Raw genomic sequence first — 17,684 nt, 5'->3', positions numbered from 1 at the left:
GAGGGTTTTGCTGCCCCAAGTATGATCCTGTCTGAGTCCAGAGGTATGGACTTGGGGCAGCTAGCCCCTCTCATGGCTCATCCTACCATGGGTACACATCTATTTTTAGCATGCTAGCACAATCAGAGCTAGTGTGGGTGTATGTCTCCTCAAGCTGGCATTTACACCTTCCAGCTCTAGTGCAGACATACTTTATGCTGCTCTGTCCATGCTGTACCTAGTCTATAGATAAACAGGACATCAGGGCTGTTGGACCAGTATTAAATTAACAATATCAAAAGAGAGAGAGCTGAAAAATACAGAAAAAATTAAAATAAAAGTACTTCCTAGCACCATAAACTCATTTTTAAAATGAAGCTTTCGATTTCATGAACACAGTATGCAGATTTGCAGAAAACATATTGGATAAAGTCTGTCCAAAAATCTTCACTCAACATGAATGAATGGTGGTTAGAAAACTTGAAATGGAAGCATTTAAAATTTCAGTGTGATCCAACGGTCATTGTTTAGGGGGAAAATTAAGTGTCACGGTTTAGGGTTGGTTAAAAATACTCACTGAATGTTGTGATCTGTGTGGGAAGCAAACTGAGGAAGAATAAGAGTAATGAAACAGTTGGGACGCAGAAAGGAAATGGAGAAGAGGGACAAGGATGCAGAGGTGAAGGGAATATCTAGTGGAGACCCAGTAGCATATACAGTATGGGCCTCTGATGCAACATGGTCACAAAGGGGTGTCTTACAGTGAAAATGCCCAAGAGACTCCACCGTGTAGAGTTTTATTGTAACTCATTTATTTAATTTTGACCATTTTCAAAGGCCTTGTGTATTCTAAACTTATCCTTTGAGCATCTTGTCACAGTTGATGAAAGAGGCAATTTGCAGAGAAATGAAACAGCCCAAATATTTACTAGTGGTACCTGAACTCTGTTGCAGAGGTAGAATGCAGCCTGTGAAACAGGGACAGTGGGAGATTTGTATGCTGTGAATGACTCTCACTCTTGGTTTTTTCCCCATGCAGCAACCCACATACGTTCAGGCCCTTTTCGATTTCGACCCCCAGGAGGAAGGTGAACTCGGCTTCCGCCGTGGAGACTTTATCCAGGTCCTCGACAATTCTGATCCCAACTGGTGGAAAGGAGCCTGTCACGGACAGACGGGCATGTTTCCACGCAACTATGTGACCCCCGTGAACCGGAACATCTAGAGATAAATATTAGAGATTATTTAAAGAAACCAGAGAAACAGTAAATACACATACAGAGTCTAACTACAGCCAGTGATCTAAAATCACAAGATGGTAAAACCTGAATCACTTCTTACCACAAAGTGATCTTCCTTCTCTCAGTATGGAACTTTGGGGGTGGGAGGGAGAGTTCAACTTACATGCCAAAATTTACCTTTAAATTAAAAAAAATTAACAGATTTCCTCAGCTGCTCCTGGGTTGTCCCTTTCATTCACTCTTCCTTTTCCCCCCTCCTCTGTCCATCAGTGCATGAAGGTTTAATGCTATATAAAGTCCTAGCCATGCTGATAAAGGAAAAGGGAGAAACTCTGCTGGTATTTTCTCTCTGTGCAAACAGTCTTCATTTGACATGGAGGGACTTGAGAGAAGAACCAAATCCACTGTCCTGCCTTTAAAAAAAACAAAACTGCTTTTTGCCTTCAGCATTCAGCTCTTTTTGGTTGGGAAAAAATGGCGTTTTCTTTATTTTTCCTTCTCCTTAGCCACTCTCCCCTCTGAGGCTCAGCAGCTTCAGAGCAGAGTGGAGGAGACCAGCTTTTTTTCACAAGTCAGAGCGGCTCTGAGAAATTCCAAACTACAATCAAAGTCTGTTCTCTTTTATTTTGGTGACAGCTTTTTTTCTTAAAGGTGTACGGTTGAGCACAGTCTGTAATTTTTTTCCATAGTGCCTTTTCCCTTATTTCCTTTTTTATTATTTTTAAGTTAAAAGGACAGTCCAGAGGTTTTTTTCTGCATACATGTAAATATTTTTTTGAGGGGGAGAAGGGGTAGTTTTATCCGTGAATATAAAAAGACATCTCCAAAAAAGATGGAGCTTTAATATTTGTATTACCGTCTGACTTTCTTTATTCCAAGGAAAAATACAAGGCATATACAGTGTTGTAAGTGGCAGCACAGGCTGCTCAGAGGTGGGGAGCTGCAGCCAGGAGCCTCAGGAAAAAGGGGAGAGAAGGATTGCCTCATTAGGACTGTTTATAGAATCATTAAAATGTAGGATTGGAAAGGACCTCAACAGGTCATCTAGTCCAGTCCCCTGCACTGAGCCAGGACTAAGTATTATGGGAAATGGGCAAACATATTTGGGGGTGAAGGTGGGCGATATTCTATCAAAGTACCATGATGGGAGAGAATAGTGTGGAGGTGTCTGACGAAATGTATGTTCCTCTTGACAGGAAGCTTTATATTACAGGGAAACCTCAAGAAATAGTACTTACGTACACTTTAAGGTATTAGTGAATGTCCATACGTACACATGTAATCAAGAGTCTGGCTCCCTTTAGGCTGGGGTAGGGAATATTTGCAATCATGTCTTGTTCTTGAAAAGAGGGGGTGGCATCACTCTTCGCCACTTTGTCCCTACCTCCTCCTCCTCATGCCAGTGTTACACAATTGAAGAAGTTGATTCTTACTTTTCACTCCCAGTTCACAGCAGGCTGTGTGGTGACTGCATTCCCCCTTCCCTCACCACAGTGGCATTCGTTAATGCCATTAGCTCCTCTGCCAGAGCAGTTTGACGTTGATGTGGACAAAAAGGAGATAAATCAAACTGCAGAGCTTTGTGCCAATCTTCAGTTATATTGTTTCCTCTTGGCAGCCCTGTGGCTGAACCCTTCACCCCAACGATGAACCCCAAAACTGCAACAGAGATCTCCTGCCCAAGTGGAGATGTTCCTTTGTTGGCGGGTGCCTTTTTTGTACTAAGTGTTACAAATGTTTTATTCCTGAGATGGACTCTGCCTTACACTTCATTTCTCCAGCAGATGAAAGAGAGAGCTACCCTGTAGAGTATTACTTTCTCTCCCTGTCCTTGCTAGCTGTCATTCACTTTGTCTTCTTTCTAAAATGATTGGAAAAGGAATCTATGGCATTCTACACCTGGACCATTTGATTGTTTCCTTATTTTGAAATTGGTGTATATCATACAGCCTTGCAGACATATGTCTTGTGTGTACATATATTAAAAAAAAAAAAATCAGTGTTTAAATAAAAAGGCCTATGTACTTAATCCTTTAACTCTGCAGCAGCATTTGGTAGATAGTAATTAACTGTGAATAATAAATATACAATGAATTCTTCACTTTAGCATCTGTCTGTTATTTCCATTAGCTGAGCAAAACATCAGCCAGTCAAACTAATTTATAACATGTAATTCAGTGGGAAGGAGGAGATAGCTTAGTCCTTCATCCTACCAAGATAGATAAATTGAGAATTGCATAGGTTAGCATGCATGGCCTTCTGAGTTCAGATAAAAATCCTGTCAGCTGCTTGCAGACATTAAAGATCCTTTGTCCATTATCTGAACAGTAGGTGGAGCCTAGATGTTTTTGTTCCTTGCTCAGAACTTTTTATTGATCTCTACAAATGGGCATGAATTGCTGACACATATTAAGGAACCAGTTGTGGAAGATGCTTTGGTGTATCTGATCTGACTTCTGATTGATAGTCTCTGAGTAGTTTATTGCTGCTCTTTTACTGAAGGACCCGGGGGGGTGGGGGAGGGTACTGGAATCTGACTTGTGAGAACAGCAACTGTATTTCCAACTGACAGATGAGTGTTTTATTTTTTTTCCTGCTCGATTTCCACCTCAGCCTAGCTGCCTTTATGGATTACACCCAATTATGAGAGTTGGTTCCAAAAGCACTTTCAAATGGGACCTGAATGGCTTGCCTGGATCATGCTAATAAGCTGTATGAATGCAGTGGTGGAAATGGTCCTTGAAAACCTGTCTGCATCAATATCAACCCTGTGCTCTGTGTAGATTATGTTCACAAACTCCATAGTGGGATTTAAAGCACAACAATTGAAAGGCTGACATATAAGCTCCTTTGAATTGTCAAAGAAAATTCTTGTTTGGTTAGGAATTCTTTCACCACATCTGTTCTGGAGCCTGCTGTCTCTGGCAATATCTAAATTATCTAGTGAGAATTTTTCATTGTTTTTCCTGAGTTGTGCCAATTATGTTAGTCAGTATCCCAACCAACCTTGCAATGATTTGCCTTGTGACTTTGAGTTAGACATCATTTATAATGTTGAACTGGGACACCTTCACATTCTCAGTGGTCTTTATCTTCTGTTGAAAGTTTAGAAAAATTCCTTATGGCTTGTAAAGGAAGCAAAACATATTTGTTGCCATTTTGTATGGTTGTGTAATATTAATGATGGTGCTTGGTTCTTGTTTTTGGTCAAAACCCCTTCTGAGTAAATCATGTATCTGTTTAAGGTTCTCTCTCCCACATGCACATACAACCACCACCATGGGTGCACACATACACCCCCTTCCCCTGACAATGCAAATGTCAAAATTAGGATTAAAGGTCTCCTTCCTCTTCTCCCCCCACCCCACTGGAAAAAATAAAAAAGCTGCTTAAAAATCTCGACATACCTGACTGTTATCCTACCTGATACTAACAAAGCAAAAGTGATATGGCCAACATTTCAAGTCCTGGCAGTCAGCTTATATATAAAAGGCCTTTAAGTATCCATTGAATATCTACTGCCACCACAGCAACTGCTTCGGCTGCTGATGCTATATGTAAGGATTGTTTGAACAGGAGTTGTAGGCACAGAACAAAGTAATGTAATGGGGCATACAATAAAATGCAGCTGATGCCTGTTATATTTAGCAATATATTTTACACTTTTTGACTCCTTTAAGAAAGGATCAGCTTCCACATAAAACCACGATGATCCTAATTCTGCATTTAAAAAAAAACCCAGAAAACCTAGCACTTATCTCAAGACTCAGAAAGTCTGATTTCAGTATTTCACTTTATTTTAACACAAGTAAAAAAAAAAAAAAAAAAAAAAAAACATATGAGTTGGCCATGTTAGAAGGTGAGTGAATGATGAGACTGAATATTTGCTGCCAAACCAGCATGACTAATCAATGACTTGCCACTGTGAGTAGTACATAATGTTAAAGGTGCAGTTCTTAGCTCCTCCCTCTCTTGTGGTAGTATGTACAAAGCCTGGGTCTCACTACGTTCAGAATGAAGAGCCAGAAACTTTTCTTTTACTACCAGCTCTGCCATGGCCTCCTAAATAGTCCTTTGAGAGTCATTTTAATCTGCTTCCATTTCTCCAGCTGTGAAATGGGAATAACCCATCTTCAAGGGTTGAAGACTATTTAAAGTACAATCTGCACAGTGCATACATTTGCTTTATCACGCTTGCCATTAATTTAGAAAACTAAAACCATGGAAAATCAGCTGGGTAGAAGGAGTTAAGGGGTGGGTCAGGGAATCCTGTCTTTTAACGAAATAGTGTTACTCTGTCAGGTGCAGGTGGGCCAGTGCTGTATTCTATCCTCTGCTTGGTTTGAGTGGCTCTCCTGGACTGATTAGTGTTGGGTAATAAAATCCCATTGGGAGAAAAGGTAAAAAGAAAGTAATCTTAGGGCTAGACTGATATGCTTCTGTGCTCTAACATCCACATAATAATCTGGGCTCTGTCTACACAGCTGGTCTGTGCCTTCGATAATGGCTTACTATGTCTTGCCTGTCTGCACGGTGGCTAGCAGGCGGTAGGTGTGCTGAATTAAAAACAAAAACTCCTTGTGAATCTTTGGTTTGAACACAAAACCAACACAAAACAAATGTATTTCCCCCATCCTTCTACAGGCCATCTACCTGGGACTTCCCTCAGTTGAGCGATTTGATCCTCTATAGCAAATGCCTGGCCCCTTCTGAGCTAGGTGTGATAATTGCCTCTGGTGGGCCCAAGCACATGTTCTGAAAGGGGGATCTGCCTGAGACTAGGATTGGCTGGCTCCAGGTTCTCAAGGGGGCAGATGACCCTGTTATACTGTCCCTCTTTTTTTCTTCTCTGTTGCAAAGACCAAGATGAATGTGGGACCTTTCTCCTCCTATCACCCCAACTGCTTTCCTATGACAGCTTGGGACGAGGGGATGGAGAGGCAGGGAGAAGGGAGTTCAGTTCCACGCTATCGCCCCTGGTGGCTGGAATGTTAGGGAAGGTGTCCAACTAGAGCCTGAGTTTGGGGAAGGAATTAAGGGGAACAGTGGCCCAGTGCCACATGTTATAACTGTGTAAAGGTTTTGCTCTGGGGTGGGGTGTGTCCAAAGCTCCCTCTCCCTAGCAGTGGTTCGTGGGTGCTGGTGCCTTGTCTGTAACGCTGCTGCCATCAGCCAGGGAGCAGGAGACGGTGGCACCGGGGGCCTGCTAGCTGCTGCTGCAATGCAATGGGGCCTTTGGACCAGTGTAAGGGACTGGGGGAGGATGGGAGCAGAAGGGGTTGAAAACCAGGCGCCTCCTGTGTGTTCTCACTGCCTGCGGCCTAAGGCTGCCTAGGTCCCACCCACCACGGGCTCCTGGCCAGTGAAGGGCGCAGTGACCAACACAGCCGCACCCTATAAGCCCAGCAAGTGGGGGAGTTCCCTTGCCCTGCACGCATGCGCGGCCCGCCCCCTCCCCCGCATTACGCTGCGAGGTCTGGCGTGACTACATCTCCCACCAGGCCTGGCGCCTGCGATGATCCTGAGCATGCGCAGTCTGTTTTGTCCTCTTGGACCAGGACAGGCCGCTGGCTGGATTGTCAAGCAGCCGGGGAGCGGCTCTGGGCAGCGACGTGAGGAGGTGACAGCGTCCGGGAGCCGGCCTGGGCAGCACCGGGGTGAGCGTCGTCGTGGTGAATGTCTCCTCGGGAGGGCGCTGTGGGGCAGAGGCTTGAGGGGGAATTTCTGAGGTGCGGTGACCCCGGGTAGCTTCGACCTCAGCGCGTTCCCGTCCACACCAGCGACCGGTCCCCTCGGCGCGTCCCCGCGACCGGCCGTTGGGCGAACGGCCGTTGGGCTCGCGGCGCGTCCCCAGCCTGACCAGCGACCGGCGCCTCTGCCCCCAGCCTGTCCTGGTCCAACCCGCGAAGTGTCCCTTCTGCAAGTCCCGACCGGTAACCATCACTTCTGCCCCCCATCCACCCGAGCCCCACACCAGCAACCATCCCCTCCAGTAGGGCTGGTGCCAGCATGTCTGTTCCAAAAGTTATATCCTCCCCTTCCTCCCAAGCCAAGGTGTCTTTATTGTTGCCTTTGTTAGGCTGGATGAAGACCTTTTATTTTGCTTTATTATTGACCCTGTTTAAATAGTCCGTGTGTTCTGGTGGCGGGAGCAGTTTTAGGAGTCGGGGGTTCCTTTTTGGGATCAAAAATATTCACAGGCCTGAGGCTAGCTTGTTGTGTGACAGAGACTTCTTTGCTCCTCTGCGACAGGTCAGAAGTAGACCTCTCACTGAAAACTCCTCATGCTCTTCTGTCTTTGGACTGTAGCACTCCTGGAGGTTGATGCAGGTGGAGGCTGCCCGTGGACCGGGTAGTGATGGTCGGCTATGACCCCAAATCTGAAGTGAAGTCCATCTCCGCTGTGGAGGTGGCTGTGGCAGGATCTGCATCTGGGTTTGTCACTCGGGCTCTAATCAGCCCTGTGGATGTCATCAAGATTCGCTTTCAGGTACCTTTCCCAACAGCCCCGTGACACATCTGGAAGAGGAACATGCAAAGAATAAAAAGAAGCAATGCTTTTTCTTTTAACCTTTTATGGTATTTAAATAAATCATTGCCAGTGTCACAAATACACCCAGAAGCTATTACATAGCTGATTAAACCTCTGTGTGTGAGTTAAATACAGATTATACACGGTAGACAGATCTATTCTCTTTGGGGGCCGTTTCTGCTTTCTGTTAACAAATTAATGTATTTTTCTGCTCCGTCTTATTTTCTTGTACATCGCTCTTATGTTTTTCTTGCTTTTCCTTTTTTTCCCCTCCCTATCTACCTGTCCTAATTTAGTTTTATTAACATTTTTGCTGAATATCACATCTCTTTAGCATTGCACATACCTCTTCTTCTACCCCCAACTCTTAAAGACCAGCAGCAGTGGTATCTGAGCCAGTTGTAGCTGCCATGAGGGCACACAAGGAGAGGGGTCTGAGTTAATGTAGGACACTGAGTGTTTCAAAGATCAGTTCAGGTCCTTGAAGCAGATCACAGAGTAAAGTAATTTCTTTGTTCTTTTTCAGCTTCAGATTGAACAACTCTCCCCCAGAAACCCACTGGCTAAATATTATGGCATCTTGCAAACGGCACACCGGATCTGCCATGAGGAAGGGCCAACAGCATTCTGGAAGGGGCATGTGCCCGCTCAGCTCCTCTCAGTCAGCTATGGAGCTGTCCAGGTAAGGTGTCAGGAAATCATCCAGGGCTAGCTTTGTTCTGAAATTTTTAGTTCCTATAGTGGCTTTGTCAGCAGCCTCATCCTGTCATAGCTGCCCATCGCTTACCCAGCTGTCTGTAGGGCTAGACCATTCATAGGGTACTTTGTATGCCAAAGTAAAGACTCTGGCAGTGTGATTAGGTGATGGTAGAGCAGTGGACCAAGAGGACAGATGTGGGTTCTAGTCTCAGATGACGTACTTACATGCTATGAGTCCTTGGGTGTGTCACTTATCTCTCTGGTTCACTTACTGGCTTTGTTCATTGAGGATGACAGTGTTGATAATACTGATTCATAGGTTGTTGTGAAGCTTAATTCATTAATGTTTCTAAAACCTGTTGAGACCATCTATTGAAAGGTGATGTATAAGAGCCAAATGTGTATTATTTAATTAATAAATTGTGGAGAGGAGAGAGAATTAAAATGGAATCGTCCTAGGAGGCCTTTTTGTTTTAAATCCCAGACTGTATTCTCCTAAAGGGAGAACTGAAGATTCTGAATGCCAAGAGTATTCCCCAATTTGATGGCTGCATCCTTGGAGGTTGCAAATGATGGATTTATTTATTTTTGTTAGAATGTGTTGGAACCAGGAGGGTTGTGGGCGATAAGAGTTTTCTCTGTGACGTATGTTTCTGTTTCTCTGTAAGTTTGTGACCTTTGAGTGCCTGACGGAATTGGTGCACAATGCCACATCATACAACACCCGCAACTGCATCGTGCACTTTGTGTGTGGCGGCCTGGCTGCTTGCACTGCCACCATGACAGTTCAGCCTCTTGACACACTACGCACCCGCTTTGCTGCTCAGGGCGAGCCTAAGGTACGAGTTAGGGGAGAAGACCTTTAGCTTTGTTATATTTGTTGCCAGTAGTCATGTTTCATTCAAATTAGTGTGGAGAAAACATCACAACTTCCAGCAGGTGATCTGGGAAGGCTGGAGCCCTTAATTGGTGGTATTGTCATTACTGCAAAGTTATCCTTTGGTCCATTGACACATGTTTTGTCCTGGCAGAGAGAAGGAGGAACTTTTTTTTGGCAGGGCTGATTTGGCTCTCGTTTTGGTACTCAGCTGCACAAGGGATTTATTCCTCGGCCTTTCCTGAGGGGACATGTCTCAAACAAAGAATCAAAGAAATATAGGGCTGGAAAGGACCTTGAGAGGTTATCTAGTTGAACCCTCTGAACTGAGGCAGGACCAAGTATACCTTGACAATCCCTACCAGCTATTTGCCTAACCTGTTGTTAAAAACCTCCAGTGATGGGGATTCCACAACATCCCTTTAGGAGCCTATTTCAGTGCTTAATTATCCATATAGTTAGAAAGTCTTTCCTAATATCTAATCTAAATCTCCCTTAGTGTAGACTAATCCCATTACTTCTTGTTCTACCTTCAGTCTACATGGAGAACAATCTATCACCATCTTCTTTACAACAACACTTAAGATAGATGACGACTGTTACCAGGTTCCCCGTCAGTTTTCTTTTCTTAAGACTAAACATCTTCAGGGTTTTTTAACCTTTCCTCATAGGTCAGGTTTCTAAATCTTACATCATTTTTATAGTGCCCCTCTGGACTCTCTCCAGTTTGTTCACATCTTTCTTAAAGTGTGGTGCCCAGAACTGGACACAGTGTCCAGTTGAAGCCTCACCAGTGCCAAGTACAGTGGAATAATTACTTTCCTTGTCTTACGTACAACACTGTTGTTAATACACCCTCAAAATGATGATATCCTTTTTCACAACTGTGTCACATTGTTGGCTCATAAATATGCAAAGTGTACAAAGAGTCATGTGCAGGTTCTTACAGGTATGAAGATTTTAAAGCAGTCCTCTAGTAATCCAGTTTTATGTCCTTGTTTATACAAGGATCTGTCTCCCCCCAACCAAGTTCTGTCTCCCCTCTGTTCTTACTGGAGACACTTAATTTTGAATCAGAGCCATTTTCTCATTGTGTTTCTGCTTGACTTGTAATGGAATCGCAATCCATTCCCATGTAGTCAGTGTCAGGGCTTCACTGCAGGAGTAATGGTGAAACTAGGCTGTGAGGAAGAAATCACACCTCTGATACAAATACAAGTGCTGGTGAGCTAGAGCCATTGCGAAAATTACCAAAAATATGAGAAGTAGTTAGATTTTTTAGTACGATAAGTCTTTGAGTACTGGTGTTTTCTAGCTACAGTCAAGACTGGACAAGAAATGTTCTCAGCTTGTTGAGTAAAGAGTTGTGACTGGCATATTTGACATCACTCTTGTAAATTAAGAATCTTTGAAGGACACACTATCTGTGAATTCAGCTGTGTTTTGCTCAGTTACCCAGAGCTTCCCACCTGCCCCATAATAGCTGTCCTGATCTGCCAGTCTTCCCTTACTGTCACTTTCTGAAGCTATTCAGATTAGGGTGTTCTCAGTCATGGGGACCCATCTTTGGGGCTTGCTTCCCACCAGAGCCAAAGTTCAGGCAACTTCAGGATACAATGTCCAGACATGCCTTTCAATGTCCAGCAGAACTGAGGGTTTGTTGGTTCAGTTAGTCTCATGTGGTAGAGATCCATGTTTATTCTGTCAGTCTGTTTTAATTATTATCAGGATTTCAAAGACTCAGCAGTGAGCGTTCATGTGATGATACGTGAAATGGTTTTGTTAATCTGTTTGTGCTAAAAATCAACCTGTTATATGTTGGGAGATGGGAATCCCCATGATCTGTATCAGGAATGTAACCGATTTCTGAATAGCTGATTGTAAGTGTATCTAACAGGAGAACTTTACTGTTTCTGTTTCTTGTTGTTTAGGTTTATCGAAATCTTCGTCATGCTGTGGTGACCATGTACCAAACAGAAGGGCCTCTGACCTTCTACAGGGGTTTGACCCCCACTATCATCGCTGTCTTTCCATACGCTGGTCTCCAGTTCTCCGTTTACAATCTCCTGCAACAATTGTATAAATGGATGATGCCATCGGAAGGAAGGAATGCAGGTAGGTGCTTGGGACGGTGAAATACTCAGTCATGGAGGAAGAAGAAGGGTGCTCCAGTGGCTAGGGCACTAGTCTAGAACTAGGACCTGAGTTCAGTTTCTTCTCCTGTCACAGACTTACTGTGTGACCCTGGGCCAGTCACTTAATTTCTCTATGCCTAAATACCTTACCTGTAAAATACTTAAATACCCTACATCATAGAGGTGTTGTGAAGATAAATACATTAAAGACTGTGAGGCACTCAGATATTGTGGTAATGAGGCCCATAGAAGTACCATCGACAGGAAGATGAACTCTCCAGTCCAGTATATTATTTCTCAAATTGAGTCACGCGGCTAGTGCAGTGAAAAGACCTTGCTGAGACAGCCTTTATTTCTTTCAATTTTAGTAATATTGTGGGGATAGGACTGTCAGTGAGTACAGGATCTCTGAACAACTGTGTGTTCTAAAGTTGCTTCCCCTCTTCGGCTTGTACAAGAGGATTCATCTGGTGCAGGTTATATCTCCCAAGTTGTTCTAATATTGATCTCCTGCTCTTTGGCTATTCTGAGTTTTTAAGAGAATTTCATGAAAAGTGGCACCTTGACAGCCCTGGAGATGGGACCTCCATCCACCAGAGCGCACACATCATGGGTAGCATCACTGCAAGTTTCTGCTCCATCAAAGTGTTCTCAAGTAAAGAGATTACCTCCTATGCGTGAGAGCAGCTCATCCTCAATGTTCATTCAGTCTTAGACAGCAGGTTGTGATGGTAGTTTTGTGCTGTGGACACCTGCCAATTAGGACCTGAACTAAGACTACCAAACTCCTTTCCCATTGGCCTCTGTACAACCACCAGATGGTACCAATTTATGATCTCTACCAAACTGTTCTGATTTGAACCCTCAACTGGAAGCACAAGGTTCCATACCCTATTACCAATCTCCAGTACTTTTTTTCCCTAGCAATGTGAAAGCTTGCCTGGTTATTGATGATAAACCCTTCTGTTATTGTTTCTTTTGTGTATTGCCATTTGACAAAGCTGCAGAATAAATCAGACTTTAAATTAAGACCGGATATCTTTCTAAAAGATATGCCGTCACTCAAAGGAGTTGTGGACTTGATGCAAAAATTCTTGGGTGAGGTTCCATGGCCTGTTTTATGCAGAAGGTGAGACCAGATGATGATAATGGTCCTTCCTGGCCTTACAGTCTATGAATAAATGGGTCTGATTTACTTTCCATGATGCTTTTGTAAATCAGAACTTCATTCTAATCCTCCATTTCCTCCATACAATTTTCTTTCCACTTCTCTGCTTTTCAGGTAATGTTAAAAACCTCGTGTGTGGCAGCTGTGCCGGAGTTATCAGCAAAACCCTTACTTACCCTTTTGACCTATTTAAAAAGCGGTTGCAGGTGGGAGGCTTTGAGCAGGCCCGGGCAGCCTTTGGGCAGGTGAGAGATGTTTTGATCAACTGGTTTTCATATGTTTATTTCTTGGTCTACATTTCAACATTACCCAGAAAACTCATTACCCAGATAACATCTGATTTTGAACAGGGTTCTGTTTATTTCCTCTCCGAGCCTACCAAAGCATTGTTGGTTGACTTGTTCACAATATACTGTATATGAGAGAATCCTCTTATTAGACAGTCATTTGGGGTGGACCAGTCATCCCAGATAAGCAGCTACCCTGATTAGGAGATTATTTTTCCTTCTAGAAACAAAAATTTCTGAAAAGACCTGAAATTAAATAAAATACTGTAATGAGTAAAAATAACCATGATTTTTTTTAAAAAATCACCTGTCTTCCTAATTTTGTAATTTCTGTGTTAAACTGGTGTTGAAGTTCTGAACTCTGATATTTTATCACCCAGTTAAACTCCTTAAACAAATGCAGAATTTTTGCTAGTACTGTTCTAAATAATCAGCAGTTACTGCTGTTCACTAGCGGAATAAATTGCCTTTCAGGAAGATGACCCAACTGAGCCGTGTATACTATATCTGTATGTATAGATCTAGGCTGGGAGACTCAAAGGCACCTAGGGGATTGACAGTAGTCATGGCCGTGTAATAAATTGCATTTATCTTGTACTGTTGACTGAGCGTCAGATTTTTAAAGGTATTTAGGTGCTTAACTCACATTGATATCAATAGGAATTAGGTGCCTAAATACCTTTTAAAAATCTGGCCGTGACTCACTTGCATTGTGCTCTTGGAGAGGGGTTGAATGAAAGTGTGGAGGAGTTTGGATTTATTTTATTTTTCTAGGCACTCAGAATTCATGGTGGGTACCTAAAGAGACTTGTATAAATCGAAACAAATTAAATACTTCTAGCATTCCTTACCCCCTTGAAATAGACACCCATTTTAAAATTGTATTAGAGAAATATTTCCTTTCTCCCCCAAATATGAAAATGTACCTTCCAGTTTCTATTGGCCTGACATGCAAATTGGGTAGTACCCAATCTTTGAACCAATGACAGATATATAGTCTGAGAGGAAAGGATGTAAATACTAGGGAGGGAGAGGAGTTATTTAAGTTAAGCACCAATGTTGACACAAGAACAAATGGATATAAACTGACTATCAATGAGTTTAGGCTTGAAATTAGATGAGGGTTTCTAACCATCAGAGGAGTGAAGTTCTGAACAGCCTTCCTAGGGGATCAGCAGGGGCAAAAAACCTTACTGGCTTCAAGACTGAGCTTGAGACATTTATGGTGGGGATGGTATGATGAGATGGTACAATGGCATGTAGCTGATCTGCGACTGCTTGTAGAAAATATCCCTAATCGCTGGTGATGGGACCCTATATACGGAGGGCTCTGAGTTACTATAGAGGATTCTTTCCCAGGTGTCTGGCTGTTGGGTCTTGCTAAAATGCTCAAGGTACAACTGATTGCCATATTTGGGGTTGGGAAGGAATTTTCCTCCAGGTCAGGTTGATCGAGATCGTGGGGGTGGGGGTTGCCTTCCTGTGCAGCATGGGGCAGGGATCATTTGCAGCTTTAAACTAGTGTAAATGGTGGATTCTCTGCACCTTGAAGTCTTTAAATCATGTTTTGAGGACATCAGTAACTCAGCCAGAGGTTATTAGTCTATTAAGGAGTGGGTGAGTAAAGTTCTATGGCTTGCAATGTTCAGGAGGTCAGTCGACTGGATGATCATGATGGTCCCTTCTGGCCTAAAAGTGTATGAGTCTATATGGAAAATAATACCAGCACATTCTGAAACAGTTGTTCTGCAAACTCTGTAGCATGAACAGTGCATGAGGTGTGGTATAAAGGATTTCCTGTCATTCAGTTGGCGTGTAAGCTGTTGCTGATAATGGTAAATGTAATTTGTGGCTGTGGTGCCTGCATCTACAAATCAGTGTACACTCAGACTGATTCTTTAATGCTGCCAATTAGTCATAGTGAATATCCCTAGAATCTCCATTGCACGTATCGAGAGTACATTTTTGAAACAGCCCTTGGCTTTCTTTCAAGTCCTCTGAGTCCCTTTCCTGGATGTGTGGAATATGTTACAGAGCTTTCTGAGAGAATTCTGCCCAGGTGAGCTGAGCTTGTGCTATTGCTCTCTTTACTGTCTTAACTCTTCTCCCCCCAGGTGCGGACGTACAAGGGTTTAATGGACTGTGCTGGGCAAATTGTGCGAGAGGAGGGGCCTGTTGGATTGTTTAAGGGTCTCTCCCCCAGCTTGCTGAAGGCTGCTCTCTCTACTGGCTTCACCTTCTTCTGGTATGAGTTCTTCTGCAACCTGCTGTATGCCCTGAAGAACACTGGCAGCACTAAGGGGTAGGAGGGCTGAAGAGGCAGGACTCATCGTCTGCAGTTTATTCTGTGGAGGAGTAAGACTAGTGGCCTCATTGTCACATGGAGTGGGGTGGGGAATGGCTCCTCCCTGCCAGGGCTCTGAAAACACGTGTCCACTAGCTTTGGAGGAAAGATCTGTTTGCAACAAAACCAAAGGAGCAGGTGACTGCGGCTTCTGTTGAGCACACTGAGCCCTGGGGTACACTGAGCATCTTCCATCATATCTCCTATAGTATCAGCATTCACTCTGGGAGAAGGAGTTTTATAAAAACCTAATGCTACTACCCGTCTGGCAACATGCTCTGAAGTGGCATCTGATCAAATGTATGAAATCCTTCAAGCACAGGGACCCATCTGACTTAGCTAGTGCCACTTAATGATGCCACATCTTTAAAGATTCAACCCTCTGCTTAGGGCCTGTCCATTTGCTGCATATTCTCATCTCCCTGCTGTACAGGTAATCCCTTCCTTATTCTGCATAGACACCTGTCTTCTCTTTGCCATTGACATTTACCAGCTCCACATCCTCAGCCACTTTAAACGTAGCGTCATCTAGCAATGTTTATGCCAACCCTGATTTGCTTTCTCACTACAAGTGGCAAGCTTACTTTTGTTTTACAAGTGTCCCTTATTTTGCCTGTGAGTTCTGCTGTGGGCCTCTTAGGGTTCTACTTTGCTAGTGTAATGCTCTTACAAACAGTTCTGCAGGTCTAATGCTGTTTGCTGTCAGGAAGGTCTCTCAATGCACAAAACCTATTCTTGCTTCGCACTGACATGTTGGGGCTCTGCTTTGCTATTAGATTGTCATGATTAAACAGATGCTATAAAGATTTTTTTTTTTAACCTACCTTAAAATAATAAAGATAGTCCTGTGGAAACTAGTGACTTTTTCGTCATCAGAGAGCCAAGGAATTGCTGAGCACCTGGTGCACTTGGGAGATTAATTCTTTGAGTCTGTTGCTGAGGCTTGAGAGAGACCTGAGAATTGCCAGTTAGACTGAAAGAAATGACATGGTTGCTCTGTGCAGGGCATTGGAGCAGATCTTCCTCCCTGGAAATATTTCCAAACCTTCTCTATTGTGGGTTAAATGATCTAAACCTGTCACAGTCCCTTGTCGGGACTGAAGGGCAAAGAAGCTTGAGGAGTTTGGAATTGTTTATGTATAGTTTGTTTTTGTTTTTAATTTTTGTGAAGCAGCCTGGTGAGCCTCCATTTGCACTAGGAGGGAATGAATGGGCAGAGAGCCTCCACACTGATCATGGTTTGTTGCACACTGGACTGTTGATGATACATGTGATGGGTCTATATAATATGATCATTTAGCTGGTGGGGAAGGGATTTAGTGGCCTCTGTAGTAGAATGAAAAGACACACCATGATAGACAGTCATTTCATCTCCCATCCTCGATGTCTGTGTCTTTAAAGTATTTCTAATGTGCCAATCACTAGTCTCTAAACATGAGTCACATCATAAGGAGGGGAAGTGGCTAAAAACAAGAGCATTGATTCCCCTTACGTAAAGGAGAGAGATACTGGTTTAATACAAAGAATTAGCAAGATGGGTCTTATTTTGCTCCTGTTGAGTTTTGCAGGATCAGTACGTCGGGGTTATATTTCCTAGAATCAGATAAATTAAGTGGTGGAAAAGATTCATTAGGTCACCTTGTTCCTCCCACCTGCAAGTGCAGGGTTGTTATTTTTGACTGTATACCTGACTTCAGTCCAGTTTCCAGTGACTCAAATCAATAGGCTTGCACCACTTCCCTCGTGAGACTGTGCCCCAGTCTAACTGGTGGCGATTGTTGGAATTTTCTTCTAATGTAATCCTATCAGTGAGGATTTGCTTTGCCTGAAATTCACCCCACAAGCTGCTCAGCAATTGCATTTGTTTTTATCCTAGTGCCTTTTATCATCTGGGTAAAGCATAGCACTTTACTAAGCAAAGTACAACATACTAATATTACAGTAGCTGTAATGGAATCCACAACAGTGGCTGCCTAGCCTTGGCCATTAGGTCCTCTATGTGCAAATACTGCAATGAACACTTTCCAATAGCATGTGTATTATTTCCAATAGCACTGATTACCTGAACTCATGTACAGTAACATTCATCTCTCAGGATGTTTACACAGAGCCGTATTAGGTGCTTCAGTGAGAAAAACAAATGTTCTAGGATTGGTTACTGAAGTGAGTCATTTTCCCTTTTGATTTTAAGCCTCCATTGTTATGCAGAGCCTTAATCCTCTGCGGCATTTCTAGCGAACATCTGAATGGACCTTTTGCAAATTCAGTAGACTTAAGGCTTCTGACCAGCTGTGTTTTTTCACAATATATGTTTAGCGTGTGCCTGTCTCTAAAGAGAGGAAAGAAAACATTAAATATTTATTATGTTCCTGTCTGGCTTTTCCTTTCATCTCTTTTGAAGCACTCAAACCATGTACCTGAT

The 17,684-nt window shown here is 43.2% G+C and overlaps 2 protein-coding genes across 8 annotated transcripts in view; both read left to right on the top strand.

The window, feature by feature from the left end:
• Positions 1-3,321, top strand: part of GRB2 (growth factor receptor bound protein 2) — a 72,188-nt gene extending 68,867 nt beyond the window's left edge. For all 3 annotated transcript variants that reach the window (XM_027834687.3, XM_007072559.4, XM_043528573.1), the window contains one exon: positions 1,019-3,321. In XM_027834687.3, the coding sequence (XP_027690488.1) occupies positions 1,019-1,204 (186 nt within the window). In that variant the 3' untranslated portion in view covers positions 1,205-3,321. The remainder of the gene's footprint in view (positions 1-1,018) is intronic.
• Positions 3,322-6,319: 2,998 nt separating this feature from the next.
• Positions 6,320-17,636, top strand: SLC25A19 (solute carrier family 25 member 19). 5 transcript variants are annotated; one of them, XM_007072562.4, is made up of 7 exons: positions 6,320-6,877; positions 7,530-7,710; positions 8,279-8,434; positions 9,120-9,290; positions 11,260-11,443; positions 12,746-12,876; positions 15,033-17,636. In XM_007072562.4, the coding sequence occupies exons 2-7, from the start codon at positions 7,579-7,581 to the stop codon at positions 15,222-15,224; spliced, it is 966 nt and encodes a 321-aa protein (XP_007072624.1). In that variant the 5' UTR covers positions 6,320-6,877; positions 7,530-7,578; the 3' UTR covers positions 15,225-17,636. The 5 variants fall into 5 exon arrangements, with proteins under 5 accessions (XP_007072624.1, XP_027690534.1, XP_043384503.1 ...); XM_027834733.3 differs by having other exon boundaries at positions 6,646-6,877; positions 7,473-7,710; XM_043528568.1 differs by having other exon boundaries at positions 6,721-6,833; positions 7,528-7,710.
• The last annotated feature ends 48 nt before the right edge of the window (positions 17,637-17,684 follow it).

The sequence above is a fragment of the Chelonia mydas genome, chromosome 14 (genome assembly GCF_015237465.2).
Source record: "Chelonia mydas isolate rCheMyd1 chromosome 14, rCheMyd1.pri.v2, whole genome shotgun sequence".
NCBI lineage: Eukaryota > Metazoa > Chordata > Testudines > Cheloniidae > Chelonia > Chelonia mydas.
Note: the sequence above shows the minus strand (reverse complement) of the source record. Positions and strands in the feature narration are given on the sequence as shown.